Genomic DNA, 16,695 nt, shown 5'->3' on the forward strand with positions numbered 1-16,695 from the left:
AGAAAGCCTACCAGCTCATGGAAACTGACAACTCTTTACTGAATGATTACACTATCAAGGCAGCAATAAAGAAAGAAATTGAAGATTTTATAAAATTCCATAAAACTGAAAGCAAAACATAGTCAAACTTACAGGACACAATGAAAGTGGTACTAAGAGGAAAATTCACAGCTCTAGGTGCTTAAAGAAATCAGAGAGATCTCATACTAGCAACATAATAGCATACCTGAAAGCTCATAACCAAAAGAAGCAAATGCATCCAAGAGGAGCAGACTGCAGGAAATAATCAAACTCTGGCAGAACTTAATAAAATAAATAGAATTAGTAAAATAGAAAATATACAAATAAAAAGAAAAATACAAAGAATAAATGAAATAAAGAGATGGTTATTTGAGAAAGTCAACAAGGTAGACAAAAACTATCCAAAATGACAAAAGAGAAAGAATATCCAAATTAACAAAATTAGATGAAAAGGGAGACATAACAACAGACACTAAGGAAATCCAGAGGATCATTAGGTCAGATTTCAAAAAACTATAATCCATAAAACTGGAAAACTTAAAAGAAATGTACAATTTTCTCAGTAGGGAACACTTACCAAAGTTAGATCAAGATCAGATAAACAATTTAAAGAGACCTATAACCATAACCACTAAGGAAATAGAAGCTGTCATTTAAAAAAAAAAAAGCCCAGGGCCAGGTGGTTTTAATGAATAATTCTACCAGATTTTCAAAGATGAGTTAATACCAACATTTCTCAAATTATTCCACAAATACAAAGAGAAGGAACATTATCAAATTAAATTTATGAGGCCACAGTCACCCTGATACCCAATCCACACAGAGTCAACAATAAAAGAATTACACATCCATTCTCTCATGAACATTGATTATAAAAATACTCAATAAAATACCCCCAAACCAAAATAGCACATGAAAGAAGATCATCTGCCATAAGCAGGCTTCATTCCAGAGATGCAAGGATGTTTCAACATACAAAATCTGTCAATGTAATCCTCTACATAAACAAACTGAAAGAAAAAAATATGACCTGAAACTGAGCCAAATAAATCTCTATTGTTGGCTTGTTTGTTTATTTGTTTGCTTGTTTGTTTGAGTTATTATGTTACCCTGACCCCCCCCCCAAAAAAAAACCTGACGAATACAATTATAAATCTGAGCAAAGAGGGAAGATTAAAATGTACAATCAACACTATTTGGAACTGTGGTTTGACTTATCCTGTGTGCCTGACCTTTTGGAGGATCCCAGTAGCTGATCAACTGACACTTTAAGAATTCTTAGCTGTCAGAACTGCTTGAATCTAAGACCTTCAGTGTTGGTTGCCTTTCGGATTTCTGGGAACAGAATATGTTATTAAAAGGGCAGCTGCACCTGCAAATGGGATTAGGATAGCAGAGTGAGAAGAGAAGGCAGTTGGTGCAGAAGTTAGAAGACAGTTCAACCAGGAACTGAGTTGAGCAGATAGGCTAGAAAAGTTGTTACAGTTTGGAGCTGCTAGTATGGGGAAAACTGGGAGACATGACTGCTTAAACTGCCTGTTAGAAAATTGAGGGAGGAATGGTTGGGAGATATATTTGAAGGGACAGGACTGGAAATTGGGAGGAGGCCTGTCAGAGAATTATGAGAACTGGTTACTATTCTAAAGTGGCTAGCCATTTTATACAGAAGAACATCTTATTATTTAAGGATCTATTATATTACATTCTAGTGATTCTGAAAAGATAAAATTATTTTTTTATTTGGGAGAAATTCCTTGGAATATAATTTAGGGGGTTGTACACCGGAATAAATGCCAACATGAATTCTCCTTCCTATATCCCAAAACTAGTGCTAGAAATATCTGTTATTGCAATTACATGGTTATTATAATCAAATTGATATATTTTGATTGATCACATATGTATGACAAGTTCCCACTTCAACCAGTAAGGAGGGGGCAATTTATTCCACCCAAAACGTAAGTTATTTTTAAAAATTTCAGCAGAAAAGTTATCACAAAGCAGACAAAAGTAAGAGTCCAGGCGGACATGGGAGAAGTGTCTTCATCTTGCTATGAAATGATAATTCTTTACTAGTTCCCCATCATGCTTCAAAAATTATCTGAAATGTATGCTTAAATGTATGCCTTAACCCTGTTATCCACCAGTTACCCTCAACTTCTACCCCTTGCAATATAGTAGCTCAGGAATATTTCTGCCATGATTTGTCCTTTGGAGAAGGCTGATGGCCATTTTGAATGCTCTAGCAATGATGCCCTGTGAGCTCCAGCTGCTTTTGTGTGATGCCCATGTATGAACAATGGTTTATATTTATAAATGCTGGAGAAATTTTTAAAGAAAGTAACTATTTTCAAAACAAAATTACTCTTATATATTTTGTTAAATAGCCTGGCTTTTAACAGCTGAGCCATCTCTCCAGTGCCAAAACAAAATTATTAAATGTTAATTTCAGTAGACATGATTAAAGTTTGATGAAAATGCAGATGTCATCTTCATACTTCCCTATTATCAGAGCAGAGTGCATCACACGGACAGGAGTTGCATGGAGGGCAAAGCTGAGATTATTCACAGGAGAGTACTTTACAGAAAAGAAACAAGCAAGGCTGCTCATCACTAATGTGGGGGCCACAGTCCTCTCCACCATATGTGCTTCTCTTAGCTGCACTCTGACACATTTCAGGGTGCTCCCCATGCTGCAGATGCTTAGAGGCAAAAGTGATTGTATTAACATTTTGTAAATTGTTGTTTGTAAATTGGTTCAATACTCCTGCATACATACAACCATTCACAAGGCCCTAAAACATGTGTCTGTAGATTTTCCATGACAACAAGAATGATCACAGTATATTTAATGTGACTTTCAAGAAATTAATAAGTGATAATATATAATTCTTTTCATGTTTCTTTTATAAACAAAAGTATTCTGTGGGTTATCACTGATAATTTCCTTGATAATTATCATAACAGAAAGTTGCTATGATGTTGAACACTTTAGGAAAAGCCTAAGATTTTATTTATGCAGATATAGGGTTCTCACTGCATGACATTTCACTCCGTGGAAAAACATGTTTCCCCTTCCAAAGTCAAGACTTTATCACTCTCTATCCTCCTGTATATTCTTGTGGTACTCTCCTTCCTTGCCAGATAAGAGATCAAAGACATTCCTCTATGGAAGTGAGGAGTGGTGCTGGCCAGGAGATACCCAGCTCCACTTTCCAGAAATATAATCAAGTTCACTCAGAGCTGACTGCTCAAATTTGGAAGGAGATGCTGCTTGAGAAATTTCTGTATCTCCTTCCAAGAATGCTCCTGTGCAGCTGCATGGGGGATAACCTTTCCTCCCCAGTTGATGCTTGGGATCACAGTGGGCATCCTTGAGGCTTGGCACAGTGGAGTATAGGGAGGCTCAATCAGGTGACCTGCCCCAGGGTAAGACAGCAGAGTCCAATTCTTCTTCCCATTTTTTATCAGCTGTGCTGTGGCTTGATTAGCATGCACTTTGCTGTTGAGATTCTTATCATCTTCTCCCACCACAAAAAGGAAATGTCCATGAGCTTTTTCAATGGGAAAACAATATTTGCTATCCTTATGTGCAGTTTCCTCAAAGGTTCGATAGAACTCTACAAGTCCCAAGGCATTGGTGATTACAAACTCTTCATTGCAGGGTACAGGTGGGTTGACCTGACCACGATATACATGTGGATTTTTAGAAACAAAATTAGGCCCATTGATAAGTACAGTGGCTGTTATTTGTTTTAGGTTAATAGCCATAGCAAGCCCAATCTCTGCTCCAAGGCATACAGAAACGATGCCAACACCTGGGCCCAGGACCTGAAAACAATGAAAATGAGATTGTAATATTTCATTAGGAAACCCAAAATCTCAGATAAAAATTAGCATGCACATTAAACAAACAAACAAACAACAACAACAAAACAGTTACAGAACCTACTCGGGTGCTTATATGTCAAGTAGCTAGAGTTGTGGAGTGCAGGATATTTATCTAATCAGGCTTTACTGTGAATATGTTGGATTTGGCATGATGCTTGGCTCTGTGGTTAAAATGCCTTCAAGAAATATCATGCCAGGACTAGAAATACAGAACTGTGGTGAAGCTATTCGCTATCATGCGGTAGACACTAGGTTCAGTCACCACAGAGCAAATGAACGAAACCACCAAAATTCAATGTAGTCAGGAAAATAAAAAGAGAGTGTATGTGTTACTGTGAATAACATGAGTCAGGGAACAGGTGGTAGGTAAACTTCATTACAGAGGAATGAGTTTCCTATAGAGAGAGGTGAGAATGAAGGCAAGTTAGGACAGTGCATATAACTTGAATAGAAAGTTTCTATCTCATAAGGAAATTTCAAGAAGGAGTATTTCAACACACATTTTTTTATTGTTAATCATCAAACATGCCCAGCAAAGCAATAATATCAGGTCATCAGATGAGAAGACTAGAGATGAGAGCCATGGTAATACACCTAGATAATAAGAGTATCACACATACTATATATATATATATATATATATATATATATATATATATATATATATATATAATCTGGACCAAAGAGTCTCAGAAGAAGTGGCTGTAAATTGAATTTTCACATGTTAAAAATGGGAGGTAATAAAGAGTAATATGTTAAGTGAAACAGGTGGGCTAGGCACCCATGAAAGACATTTATTCACAATTTTAAGGCTAATATGACTAATTTGGTGTACTAAAGCAATCCATCCACTTTCAAGGGATGCTTTTTGATGACTCAGAGTCTAATGTCTTTTGTTAGCTATCATTTTAGTGTCTGCTATAAGGCCAATCTATTCTACTTATTGATTTCTTCTCTTTTCCTGCAAAATTACACAAAATCAAGCAATCAATCAAAATCTGCATTCTTGACCATTCTTTCCATCTTAAGACGATGATATGTTGACTTAATTCCTGAAACAAGCTGTTTTGTGCACTAAAGGATAGGGCCACCGAATTACAGAAATATCAATGTATTCTTCTTGATTAGGAACTCTTCATTTCCCAGAAAAGTGGCTGATGGTGTACTAAATGGTAACATAAGGTTTTTTGTTGTTGTTGTGTTTTGGTTCAGTTTTTTTTTCTCATGGTCTAGACCTATGGAGATAGATGGCTCAGTCTCTGGTTCTGTGAAACATGTTCACAAGTTGTTTGTTTACAGTGGTTCTGGGAAACATGTACACAAGTTGTTTGTTTACAGATATAAATAAATGCAACTTATGGGACCATGGAGAGAGCTCAGTCCGGTAAGTTTTGCCATGCAATATGAGGACATACATTATATTCCAATAACCTTTTTTTTAAGAAAGTCAAGGATGCTAACTTGCTTGTAATCTCAGCTTTGTGGAGATGGACACATGAACACCCTTGGAGCTCACTGTCCACCCAGCTTATCCTGATAGGTAATTCACAGATCCCAATGAGAGACCCTGTTTCAAAAACAAGGCGAGTGGCTCCTAAAGAACAAAACCCAAAGATTCCTTTACACACACACACTCACACACACACACACACACACACACACACACACACACACACACACACACATCCACACATGAGAGATAAGACTTTACCCCATAGAGAACTGGTACACAAACAACTCTATTATATGTGTGTGCATGTATTACACATATAAATATATATTTATACATATACCCTGTATGTGTGTGTGTGTATTTGTGTGTGTGTGTGTGTGTGTGTGTGTTGTGTTGTGGAGTGTTCCCAGTCATTGGTTACAAATAGTTACAAATGGAACATCTAAACCAGAAAGAACAAAAGACTACTGTTCTTTGTAGCAAAAATACAGCCTTGGTGTATTCACATTTCAAAGCTAATGAAAGTTGCAGAGAATTGAAGTTAATATAACAGTGGGACCAAAAAATAAAATCATACTAATGAGCCTAAAATTACCTTAGGATGTCTCAGGAGAAACTCTACACCTTCTTCAAAATACTCTAGATCTACCTCCTCCAGTTGAGAGGGCAGGTCATCATAGTTCCAGTAAGCCAGAGCTAAGGTGGCAAAGCCACGACTGGCCAGGAGACTTGCCCGGAACTCCATCAGTCCACCAGCACCTCCAAACAAGTCAATGACCCCTGGAAAAAGACCTTCTCCTATAAAAGAGCAACACAAAACAAGACACATATAAAAAGAGGCAGGAAGCCAACTGTAGGGGTGGTTCTGATGCTAAGGTCCTGTTCCCCAATTTGTTCCTGATCTCTCAGTAAAGAACATCATGAGCTAATTGCTGGGTGGAAGGTACAGATGGGACTTCAGGGTCCCTGGAGAAGAAAGTATACAGTTGCAAGGGAAGGGAAGGGAGTTCACCATGCTTTGGAGAGAGAAGAACCAAGAACCATGTGAGGTCTCCGGAGGAGGGGTGGACTCCTATAGACGGTTGGTCAGAGATGTTTAGCAGGGACAAGATTATTGACCAACTAAAGTAAGGGCAGGTGGGAAGTGTGGAGCTAAGAGTCATTATAAGGGCATATTTTCCAGTAGCACCCAATTTTATGACACGAAGTCAAGTTGAAAATGAACAACTGTGTGTGTGTGTGTGTGTGTGTGTGTGTGTGTGTGTGTGTGTGTGTGTGAGAGATTTATCTATGGATTCAAGGGATGCTGGGAGGGGGCTGTTAGCATGGCCCATTTCCAGAGCACAGGCAGGGTATCAAAACGTTACAAGTAACACCAATGAGAATAGGAAGCCAAGAAGAACTGAATCTTGGGATTAATGCACAAATTCTCAAATGGAGCATCAAATATTCACCCTGTATCTAAAGCAAAGTGAAGACTGGTCAATATGTAGTGGAACATAACTTCTGTGGATTTTATCAGAAACCACATTTAGTGACATGTTTACTCCTTGAGACCCAGAATAGGATTAATTTCCACAGACTTTGAGTAAGAAATATCATACAAATTGTGCCAGGACTCTTTAACCAAGAAAAGGTACACAAATGAGATGTAGGAAATCTAGAATGTCACAATATTTGACGCAAAATATACTATGTCTGTTTACATGGGTCTTTCTATCAGAAGTGCAATAGATTGATACCTTCAAAGGCAAACTTCAAAGGCTACTTTCAAAGGGCAACTAGGGGACATAAAACTTTTAAGAAGGGGGCCTAGCTGGAGATCTTCATGTCCCTGACAGTACACCCTCACAGGGTCTAGTTAGACAAAGGTTCTCTCTCTTTGAGTGAAGTTCATGGCTCAAAGTTATCTTTAATGATTACGCTATCTAAAATATCTTGTAAGAGATACAGCTCAGTACCTCAGTCTTGGAGAACTTGCCTTAAGTGCCTATGCCTCAAGGCTAACGGCAGGCACCAGGGGTGGGGGGTGGGGGTGGGGAAACCAACCGTCCTTCTCTGTTACACTATGGTAACCACTCGGAAAGCAACTGATAAAATCTCCATGTGAACAGATGTGAATGAAGAGCGCTCTCTCGCTCTCTCGCTCTCTCTCTCTCTCTCTCTCTCTCTCTCTCTCTCTCTCTCTCTCTCTCAATATTTTTTTTTCTACTGCTAAGAGTCCAGTGAAAGTGAGGCCTGTCCAAGCATCAGTCCATACTCACTCTGTGCAAGCAGATATTTGTAAAATAAACCACACCCCATCCACAACAATTATAATAAATATTTCTGTACTGAAAACTTGATTCTAGGGAAGGAAGATTAACTATGTTCATTTAAAGATGGGCTTCACATGAAAAGACACTGAGGACTATGGCCGTACTTCTTTAATAACAACATGATAGGAGTCAGGTGGACTTTTCTGTTTAGAGGTGGGCGGTCCTTTTTCCCATTTCTCCTGTTGCCTATCCTTTGATCTCGGTCTAACCTCAACACTAATCCTTTTCTGCTGTTGACCTGATCAGATTTCAGTGCTAGAAAAGGATGCTAAAATCTCTTGTGCGCGGTCCTCAAGTCTTTGGGATACACAGGTACTTCTCCTTGGGAACAAACAGAGACAGACACGATGTGGCCTTGCTCTGAGTGGCAGTCTGGGGACTCGTGGCCATGAGAGATAGCTTGATATGAAAGCTGGGAAATATTTAATGGGACGGGGTAAGGACAGGAGAGAAAAGTTGTCAGGCTTTCCCTGTGCTAAGAGTGTCTCCTGGGAGCAGGCACTTCCTCCTAGCTAACCACAATCGCAGCCTCACCAGCAGCAGCTTCCAGGCTCAGTAACATTTCCAACTTAGGAAAAGCTACACAGATGCATGGAGGATATGACGTTGTTCACCTGCATGATACTGACAGAGCCATGGTATTTTCACAGTGTAAGCAAATTGCATATATTTGCTGTCTCATAAACCATCGCTGACATCCCCACGGGAGCACACATAATCCTTTCTGAAAATCAGAAGTTGTGTTACAAGAAAGTGATTTGGGTAATTTCTTTTGTATTTACACATTATTCAATTATATTAAAACATGATTTTATTTACATTCTATCAGTTTTGATTGTGTTTCCCCAGTGCTCAATGAGAATAAATATGAAAATCACATTCTTTTTTCTGTAAAGGAATTACTTTATATTTAGAAATCCAATAAACTTCTCATTCCACTTTAAAAAAAAAAAGAAAGAAAGAAAGAAAGAAAGAAAGAAAGAAAGAAAAGACACTGAGGAGTTTTTAACAGGCTATGTGTCCTTTAGCTTGAGAAAGGAAATGTGATGGCATAATATGTGTGAAAACACTGCTAATTAGATTCAAAGTCAACCATCATTGTATAGCCTCTGAGCTTGGAACAAAACGAGAGAGTCCCTTATTAGCAGGTTTTCTCCTTCTCCGACCTTATCCGGAGAAGTCAGATAACATTAATTAGTTTATATATCAATTCCCTTTCTCCTGACAAAACCTGTTCAGCCAGAGCCTGAGATTCCTGAAACACTTCCCCATGCTAATGAGGCATTTCATGTGCACTAAGCCCCCAGTCAATGACTTTCGCCCATCTTGGACATGCCTGCCCTCAGTTCCAGAAAACTTTATAAGCCTTCAATCGCCCTAAGTAAAGTGGATCTGCGGAGGGTCCCAGAGGACAGGGAGACCCACAACAATGCATCTCACATTGGAAACCACTATGTAAGTACGCTAATAAAGATGAGGTTGCAGCTTCAGATGGGTGGAAAAGAAGGGAACAGTGAAGGACCTGAAATGTTTTGATATCTAATTTAACTTTTGTGACCAAATACATCTCATCCCTCCTTTGGGCCCCAGACGGTCATCTGATGCCAGAGACTCTACATATCCAGTGTCCCAGGAGACAGCAAATAACACACCTGGTGCCACCAGACCAGCAAGAGGCAGAAGGCATGGACTCATTTATATGTTTCTAACAGGGATCTCATACTAAGAAACAACAACATAAAAACAAAAGTAAAAAACAAAAACAAAAACATCAAAAACCAAATGAAACTAAACCAAAACAAACAAAACCAAAACAAACCAAAACAAACCAGAACAGAACAAAAAACAGTGCTATCTCCTTGACCTGAAGCACAATGGAGTGTTCTACATTTTGAGTATAAAAATATTTAAATGATCTAAACAAGCTTAAAATTAATGTCAGCATGATATGTCTTCTGACGGTAGCTTTATTGAAGTCTTCAGTTAGCCCACCTTTTATGAACCAGACTTAACCTACATCCGAATCTTCAGAAACCTCACAATATAACAAACTCTAACCAGGCCCAGCCTCAGACAAGGCTCAGAATGTGAGGTAATCTTGAATTAGAGTAGAATATCACCTACTTCTTATTCTGAGACAAAATTAACCCAGCTTCTTGGCATGATAGTGAGACCTCTGTATTACCCATGTCCAAGCTGAATTTCTAGAGGTACAAGGCATCCCACACGGAGGAAACAGAGATGGCACTAATCAGAGGAATTGTACTCACCTGGAGGCAGAAACAGGGCTCCCCGGATTCGGCCTTCCTTTACCTGGATCCTCTTGACACCAGGTGCCACATACCACCTCTCCAGAGTCAGGCTATCCAATGGAGGACTGACAACTATGCCTTGTATTGGAAAGGATGGATGGCAAACTTTTATGTGGATTTGGTAGGGGCTATTCATCACATCTATTTTTACCAATCTACCTAATATCTTTTCAGGTTTCAAGGACCAGAAAAGGCCCATGGGGTGGACCCCCATATAGTCTCCTCCAAGAGAGGAGTCACACTCCAGATCTACCTTACCCACTTCACTGGCCCTGTAGAAGGCCTGAGAACTAAACAGATTTCCCTTCTCATCTTTCAGTGATGCCTGAAGGCACACCACCTGAAAGGGGGCCAGGCCTGTGACCTGGATGTGCACAGGCTCATCCACAAGTGCACTGAGAGGAACAGCTGTCAGCTTGGCCATTTTTGCAGAGGGTACCTGGAACAATTCTTCAGGAATATCTTCACCCAAACCTCAAAACAGAAAGAAACAGAAATGAAATCAAGTTATAGTTTCATAGTTATGAAATCAACTGTGGTTAATGAATGATGGAAAGACTGGAGGCAGACCTCTTAGGATTCAGTCGTAACTCTCCATTGATTTGTTGCAAATATTCTGTGATTGTTTGGTAATGCAAGAAACCTCAGAGATTTCAACAGATTTCTAGAAGCCAGAGAGCACACTAACAAATGTGAGATATTTAAACAGCACCCTAACTCAGCATGGATGATGACGGAACATTAAGGATCTCAATCTGGCATCACACACAACTATGGCAGAAGCAGGATTGTGATGTGAACTTGAAAACACGATGATTGATTGGATATTTCCTTTTCAGAATGAGTGGCAACACTAATGTCTTGCATGGGCACTTGTATGTTTCACATTAAAAAAAAAAACAAATATAAGCTTCGGCTTAGGATTTATACAGTACTAAATTACAATTAGAAGCAGGTAAGTCCTTCAAAACAAAACAGAAGTCTTACTGAAATATTTATTGATCATCTTCCTTTAAATGTTAACACAAGAGTGATCATTGCTCCGAACTACCAAAACTGTACCTTGATTGTATCTATTTATCTGTTTTGTTAGTTTCATTTTAACTTACTTTGCTGAGAATGCCAGAGATCAAAATGGATCAAGCTCCAGTGGGTGAAAAACAACTACTCCTAGGAAGCAGGACAAGGTCGCTTCTACTCTGATAGTCAAACCAAGGCTCTGACAACACTGTAGATAATGTAAGAGTTTTTTAAAATGCAGACTATTCAGTCAGAGCTGAGGAAAATATCTTAATATTTCCTTCCTCAACCAAACATATGTAGGCTGAACTGAGAGAGGAGACTAAGACCTTGGAACTTGGACTTTGGATAAATGACTGATATAAAGGTATCTAAAAATAATAGCATCGGGCTTCTAGTGTGGAAAGGCCCTAACAAGCTCTGGTCTTTGACAGCAACTCTCCTCTGAAATCACATCCTTTGCTGGAATGTGGTGGTGAACTCCTGTGTACCCAGCACTAGGGAGACTGAGGCAGACAGGAAGTTAAAGCCAGCCTGGGCTACATAGGGAAACTCTGTCTCAGGACAACGAAAGAGAAAAACAACAACGAAAAGAGGCTGTCTCTGTGACACGGTGTGTATTATTTCACATGGAAGTCTCGAAGGCAAGGGAATGAAATCATCTGGGATTCACTCTTGCACATGTTCTGTTCTCAATACTGGAACAGAGCTGGGGACACCAAGGATATGGGGCCTCCTTGTGGTCTTTCAGGATGAGCCTGATTGGGTTTTCCAAGTCACAGCTGGAAGGCCAAAAGACAGACTGCTGAAGTCTATAGTCTCAGCCATTTTGTATTTGTCATGAAGGCATAAGCCTCTGTTAGAATTCAAATGGGAAAAGGGAGCAGAGACTTTTTTGACAGTGAGTTTAATAGCAATAGGGGAAAGGGAAGAGGGTATGCGATATATGAGTGCACTTTTTGTTTATATTTGCATTGCCATTTGCAATCTTTTGGAAATAAAATCTACCAGAGCAGGAGTAGGGGAATAAGGGAGCAAAGATAAATCTGATGAGTGGAAAACAGATACCAAGATGGGAAATTTCAACATAATTACATTTGATTGCATTGTGGGGCTGAAGAGACAGCTGTGGTCAGGAACACTAGCAGTTCTTCCAGGGGGAAGAATATCCCTAGCACTCACGTGGTGACTCATAACTGTCCGTAACTCCAGTTCCAGACAATCTGATGCCCTTTTCTGACTTCTGAAGCATGAGGCACATAGGTGGTTCATGAACATACATGCAGGCAAAACACCCACATACATAAAATAAAAACTAAAATGAGAGAAAAATAGAGGGATGGTTGAAGAGAGGTGTGATGGCTATTCCTGGTTGTCAACTTGACTACATCTGGAATGTATGAGGGACAGTTGTATCATGTTAGAGGTAACTATGACCTGGTTAAATATATAATGTGTTATAAATGTGTGAGGGATAGTTACATTATGTTTAGGTCTAATAGTGATCTGGTTATAATTATCATTTTGAAATTAATCATGAACTAAGAAAATATGATTATGTGCCAAGTTGACAAGGGGTAGACTCGTGGTGGCTATTCCTGTTAACTTCATTACATCTGGAATAAGCTACAATCCAGAAATGGAGGCTCACCTGTGAGAGATTTTTCTTCTTCTTCTTTTGAAGTTCTAGTCCAGACCTTTGAGGCAAGAAGACACACACATTTGACCTGGCTCTTGAGGAAGGAATACACCTTTAATCTGGGCTACACCTGATGCTGGATGTTTACGTAAGGACATCGAAAAAGGGGGCTTTTGCTCTTTGCCTGTTTGCCCATGCCTTGATAGCACATCCATTCCTTCACTGGTATTACGACCTACTTCTTCAGGATTCTAGCATATACTAACAGCCAGATGAGACTCATGTAAATAAATAAAGATATAAAGATATAGAAAGATATACAAAGAATGGTTGGCTGGGGTGGTTCCTTACACCCCCACACACATACATATAAAGGTGGGGCAGACAGATATGAATAAATGTGAATTATCAGCTACTAGAGAGATGTGCAGAGGATAAGAATCTGTATGTCTCATTGCAGTCTCCCAGAATTTGAAGACTAACAATCTTGTAGGAATGAAGAATGCAATCAGAAATGGAATCTGTATCTCTACCTATGTCAATCTGATCTGTAAGAGTTACCCAGTGAGTCACTGAAGACTGAGCACAGCCCTGTTCTAAGCTGTAGAATTCCTTCCTGTATTAGCATCAGCCACTAGGCTCTTCCTAGGTTTCACTTATCAACTAGTTTATCCAAGGAGGAGAAACTGATGATATATATATATATACCTATTCGTATTCTATTGGTTGATTATAGTAAATATTCTCAAATTGCATAGTCATGAGGTATCACTTCATGATGTATTTTCACAGAGTGTAATTCTAACGTATCTTAATCCTAACCTTAAAAGAAAATCATCTTTTAAATGAAACACAAATAGTGCAGTTTAGTTAGTGTTCCAGACTAGGAGTTTTTGTCTACCATATTCTAGAAAAGTGCTAAAAAGAGGGAGAGCTATTCTTAGAGATTGGGACAGCATGAAAGAGAGGGCAGTGGCTTGTGGCAGTTTTTTGTGTCCCTCAAAAGCATCTTAGTGAGCACAGGTCCCCAGTAACATCTGTACTGCTAGCACATGTGGGAACCTCAGAGCTCTCCAACATCATGGAAGGAGCAAAAGGAATATTTATCCTTCGGAGGTACTGAGTGCCAAAACCTAGGGAAAAAATTCTGATATTTATTTTCAAGTTAGGAGTTGTGATTTTTAATGTATCTCCAATCAACTCAGAGCAAACAGCTTTGATTACAAACCAACCCATATTTCCTTACCCACTTGAAGCTGCTTTTCCAGGACAGGACAAGGACACAATATCGGTTGCCCTACGACCAAAGCCTCAAATTCTCTTGATAACGCAGTGTACACTGGGTTACAGAGCAAGCAGTACAACCCCTGCTCCCTGTCTGCATCCCCACTCTGGCTACATATTAACCACTCGGTAGGGCACCTAGCACCCTTCCTTCTTCCTTTCTGCTTTGCTTTAGGAAGCTTTTAAATACGTTTTTTCAAATATAATATGTATTACAATGTATGTGTGTGTACATATATAATGTGTATGTGTACACACACACTGGCACTTGCACATGCAACATATACTCCATATAAGGGTCAGAGGACAGTGACCTAAAGTTCTCAGGCTTGGTGACAAGTGCCTTTACCTACTATACCATCTCCCTGACCTCTTGTTTGTTTAAAACTCCACTGTCACTATCTGGTTTTATCTGGCCACTAATAAAAGAAAGAAAGAAAGAAAGAAAGAAAGAAAGAAAGAAAGAAAGAAAGAAAGAAAGAAAGAAAGAAAGAAAGAAAGAAGTCAATACAGCTACTTCAGGACTCTGAATTTGGAAAACATTCCTTTCTAGGTCTAAGTTTAATACTACAAAACCAAACCAATAAAACAAACTATGGGCTGGAGCGATGATTCAGTGGTTGAGTTTTTGCTGTACAATCAGGAAGACTTCAGTTTGAATCCCACAATCTGATCCTCTTTTGATATCAGAGATACACACATCTACACAACTGTACACACAGGTGGAAACACACTTTGAACATTCTTAAGATGATGTGAGCCGAGCTGTTTCAATAAATGTACAGTACTGACATTAGATTTTCTGTCAGCAGTGAAATGAACACGGACAGAATACCCAGGATCATCCCACCAGCAGATCTGTGTTGCCACACACCATGTGTTTCACCTGTAGACCAGAAGCTGCACTTATCCCAGGAGAGCCATGAACAGAGCACAATGTGTTTGTAGGTAATCAAAAGGTTGGACTATCCTGATTGAAAGCTAGGGGGGGCCTCATGTGAATTTGGCAATGTGATGCCATAGTAGTCTTAAGATGCAGAAAACAGCACTGGGGAGACAGCTCAATCAATAAAGTGCTCTCCACTCAAAGTGCCAGAGCTGGAGTTCCACCAACACCTGTGTAAAAGCTGGATGAAGCATGATTCTCTGGACATACGTGTAAGCACACCCACACACATGAACACATATTTGTAGGATGAAAATAAAAATACATTTTTTCTTTTGGAAATATATTGGAATGTTACATTATTATATGTACACTGAGGTGATCTTTTCCTTCTCATTTTTGATGTATCTTCTATTTCCTAAGTGTGTTTAGTACAGAAATCATAAAATTTCCTTGGTAAAACAAAACCAAGCAAGAGGAGTCTCTTTTGCTACTTGAAACATAAAGTTTATGTAAGACCATTTATCTCGACTTCCTAATGATTTCATTACATTTTACCAAACGCACATTGAGCTCATAGGTTCAATTACATAAAATTGGAAAGCATATGCCTTTTACATTTCGTGATGTTTTTTAAAAGATAAAGCTTTTTGTGTTTGTTTGGCTACCTCAGTAAACAAACAAACCTGTTCCCTTGGTAACTGTAAGGGCACTCTTATAAAAGTGTATTGAGCTGTGTAAGGCAATGACACCCTCTAGAGTTACTGACGATATGCAGCTGACCTGAGTTTTCCAGAAAGGCACTTGGCTGCCTCTTAATGTTATTTCATGACCTGGGACCATGTTACTTCTGAGTATTATAGAGATGCAGAAGTTTACAATCAGTCCAGACATTAACATCGGCTCCAAATGACTTATTTCTGTGGGAAGCGGGTGTGGCCATGTTAGCCAAGAAGGTGCCCCTGGCTCACTGCCAAGCCCCATGATTCCCTGCTTGTTTACCAAAAACCTGATTATGCACACTTCAGTGATCACGCGCTGTCCACCTGACGCATAGCATCATACAGCATGATATTGAGTCACTGGCCTATCAACCCGCACCCTGTCTGCGTGCATGGCTCATGTACAGAGCGTGCTGAATGCTGATTGGATGATGGAGAGTGATGAGAGATGAGTGCAGAGGGTGGAAGGGGATAAATTGAGCGATTCCCCCATAATAAACGGAATAGAGCTGAGAATGAAGCTGAAAGAGAATAAAGGAAGCTGCAGCGGGAAGCTGTGGAAGCTGCTCAAACCCTGCCTTGGTGTACATGTTGTCTTTGCTCCACCTCTGCTGGCCGGAGGCTGGGGTTTGCAGCACATTTCCATATAGATTTTGAACAGCATTGCTCTGGAGTACAAAAGAGTAGCTTCTATCTTAACAATAATATGAATAGTGAATATTGTAGTTGCTTGTCCAGTTGTAGCCAAGTGTTTCTTTCCATTCTGACTTCCCACCTCTTTACTATCAGTATGTTTTTGTATGGGAAACAAGATAACCAAATTCTGCATGTAAAATCTAAGTGTCCCCATGCTGAGTCTCCTCATAGAAACAGGAGCTATTATGTCTAAATCCAGGGATCCAGACAGATTTCAGCTCATAATGTAATGAATGACATTGATGTGTACCTACTATTAGATACTGTGACTTTTCCTTAGACACTGTTGTGTGGGTATGCACAGCTGTGTGCATACTGAGGCCGGAGCAGGACATAGTTTTTTCGACTGATTTCCACCTAATTGCCTTGAGAAAGCATATGTCACTGAATGGGAATCTCACTTATTTTGACTAGCTGGCCACTGGCCTTTTACCTGTGTCCACTCTCCCAACG

The 16,695-nt window shown here is 39.5% G+C and overlaps 1 protein-coding gene across 1 annotated transcript; it reads right to left on the reverse strand.

Annotated features, from left to right (window-relative positions):
- Positions 1–795: 795 nt before the first annotated feature.
- LOC110323900 (bile acid-CoA:amino acid N-acyltransferase) lies at positions 796–13,987 on the reverse strand. The gene is made up of 5 exons (XM_021201246.2): positions 13,901–13,987; positions 12,667–12,712; positions 9,954–10,469; positions 5,961–6,163; positions 796–3,852 (listed from the first exon to the last, which is right to left on the reverse strand). Exons 3-5 carry the CDS (start codon positions 10,417–10,419, stop codon positions 3,259–3,261), a joined length of 1,263 nt encoding a protein of 420 aa, XP_021056905.1. The 5' UTR covers positions 10,420–10,469; positions 12,667–12,712; positions 13,901–13,987; the 3' UTR covers positions 796–3,258.
- Between the last annotated feature and the right edge of the window lie 2,708 nt (positions 13,988–16,695).

The sequence above is a fragment of the Mus pahari genome, chromosome 6 (assembly GCF_900095145.1).
Source record: "Mus pahari chromosome 6, PAHARI_EIJ_v1.1, whole genome shotgun sequence".
NCBI lineage: Eukaryota > Metazoa > Chordata > Mammalia > Rodentia > Muridae > Mus > Mus pahari.

Excerpts from the sequence above, each read along its gene's own strand:
- LOC110323900 (XM_021201246.2), bottom strand. The coding sequence starts at position 10,419 with ATGGCCAAGCTGACAGCTGTTCCTCTCAGTGCACTTGTGGATGAGCCT. Across the intron at positions 6,164-9,953 it reads AGCCCTGTTTCTGCCTCCAG|GAGAAGGTCTTTTTCCAGGG; the intron begins GTGAGTACAATT and ends GCTCTTTTATAG. Across the intron at positions 3,853-5,960 it reads TTCTCCTGAGACATCCTAAG|GTCCTGGGCCCAGGTGTTGG; the intron begins GTAATTTTAGGC and ends CATTGTTTTCAG.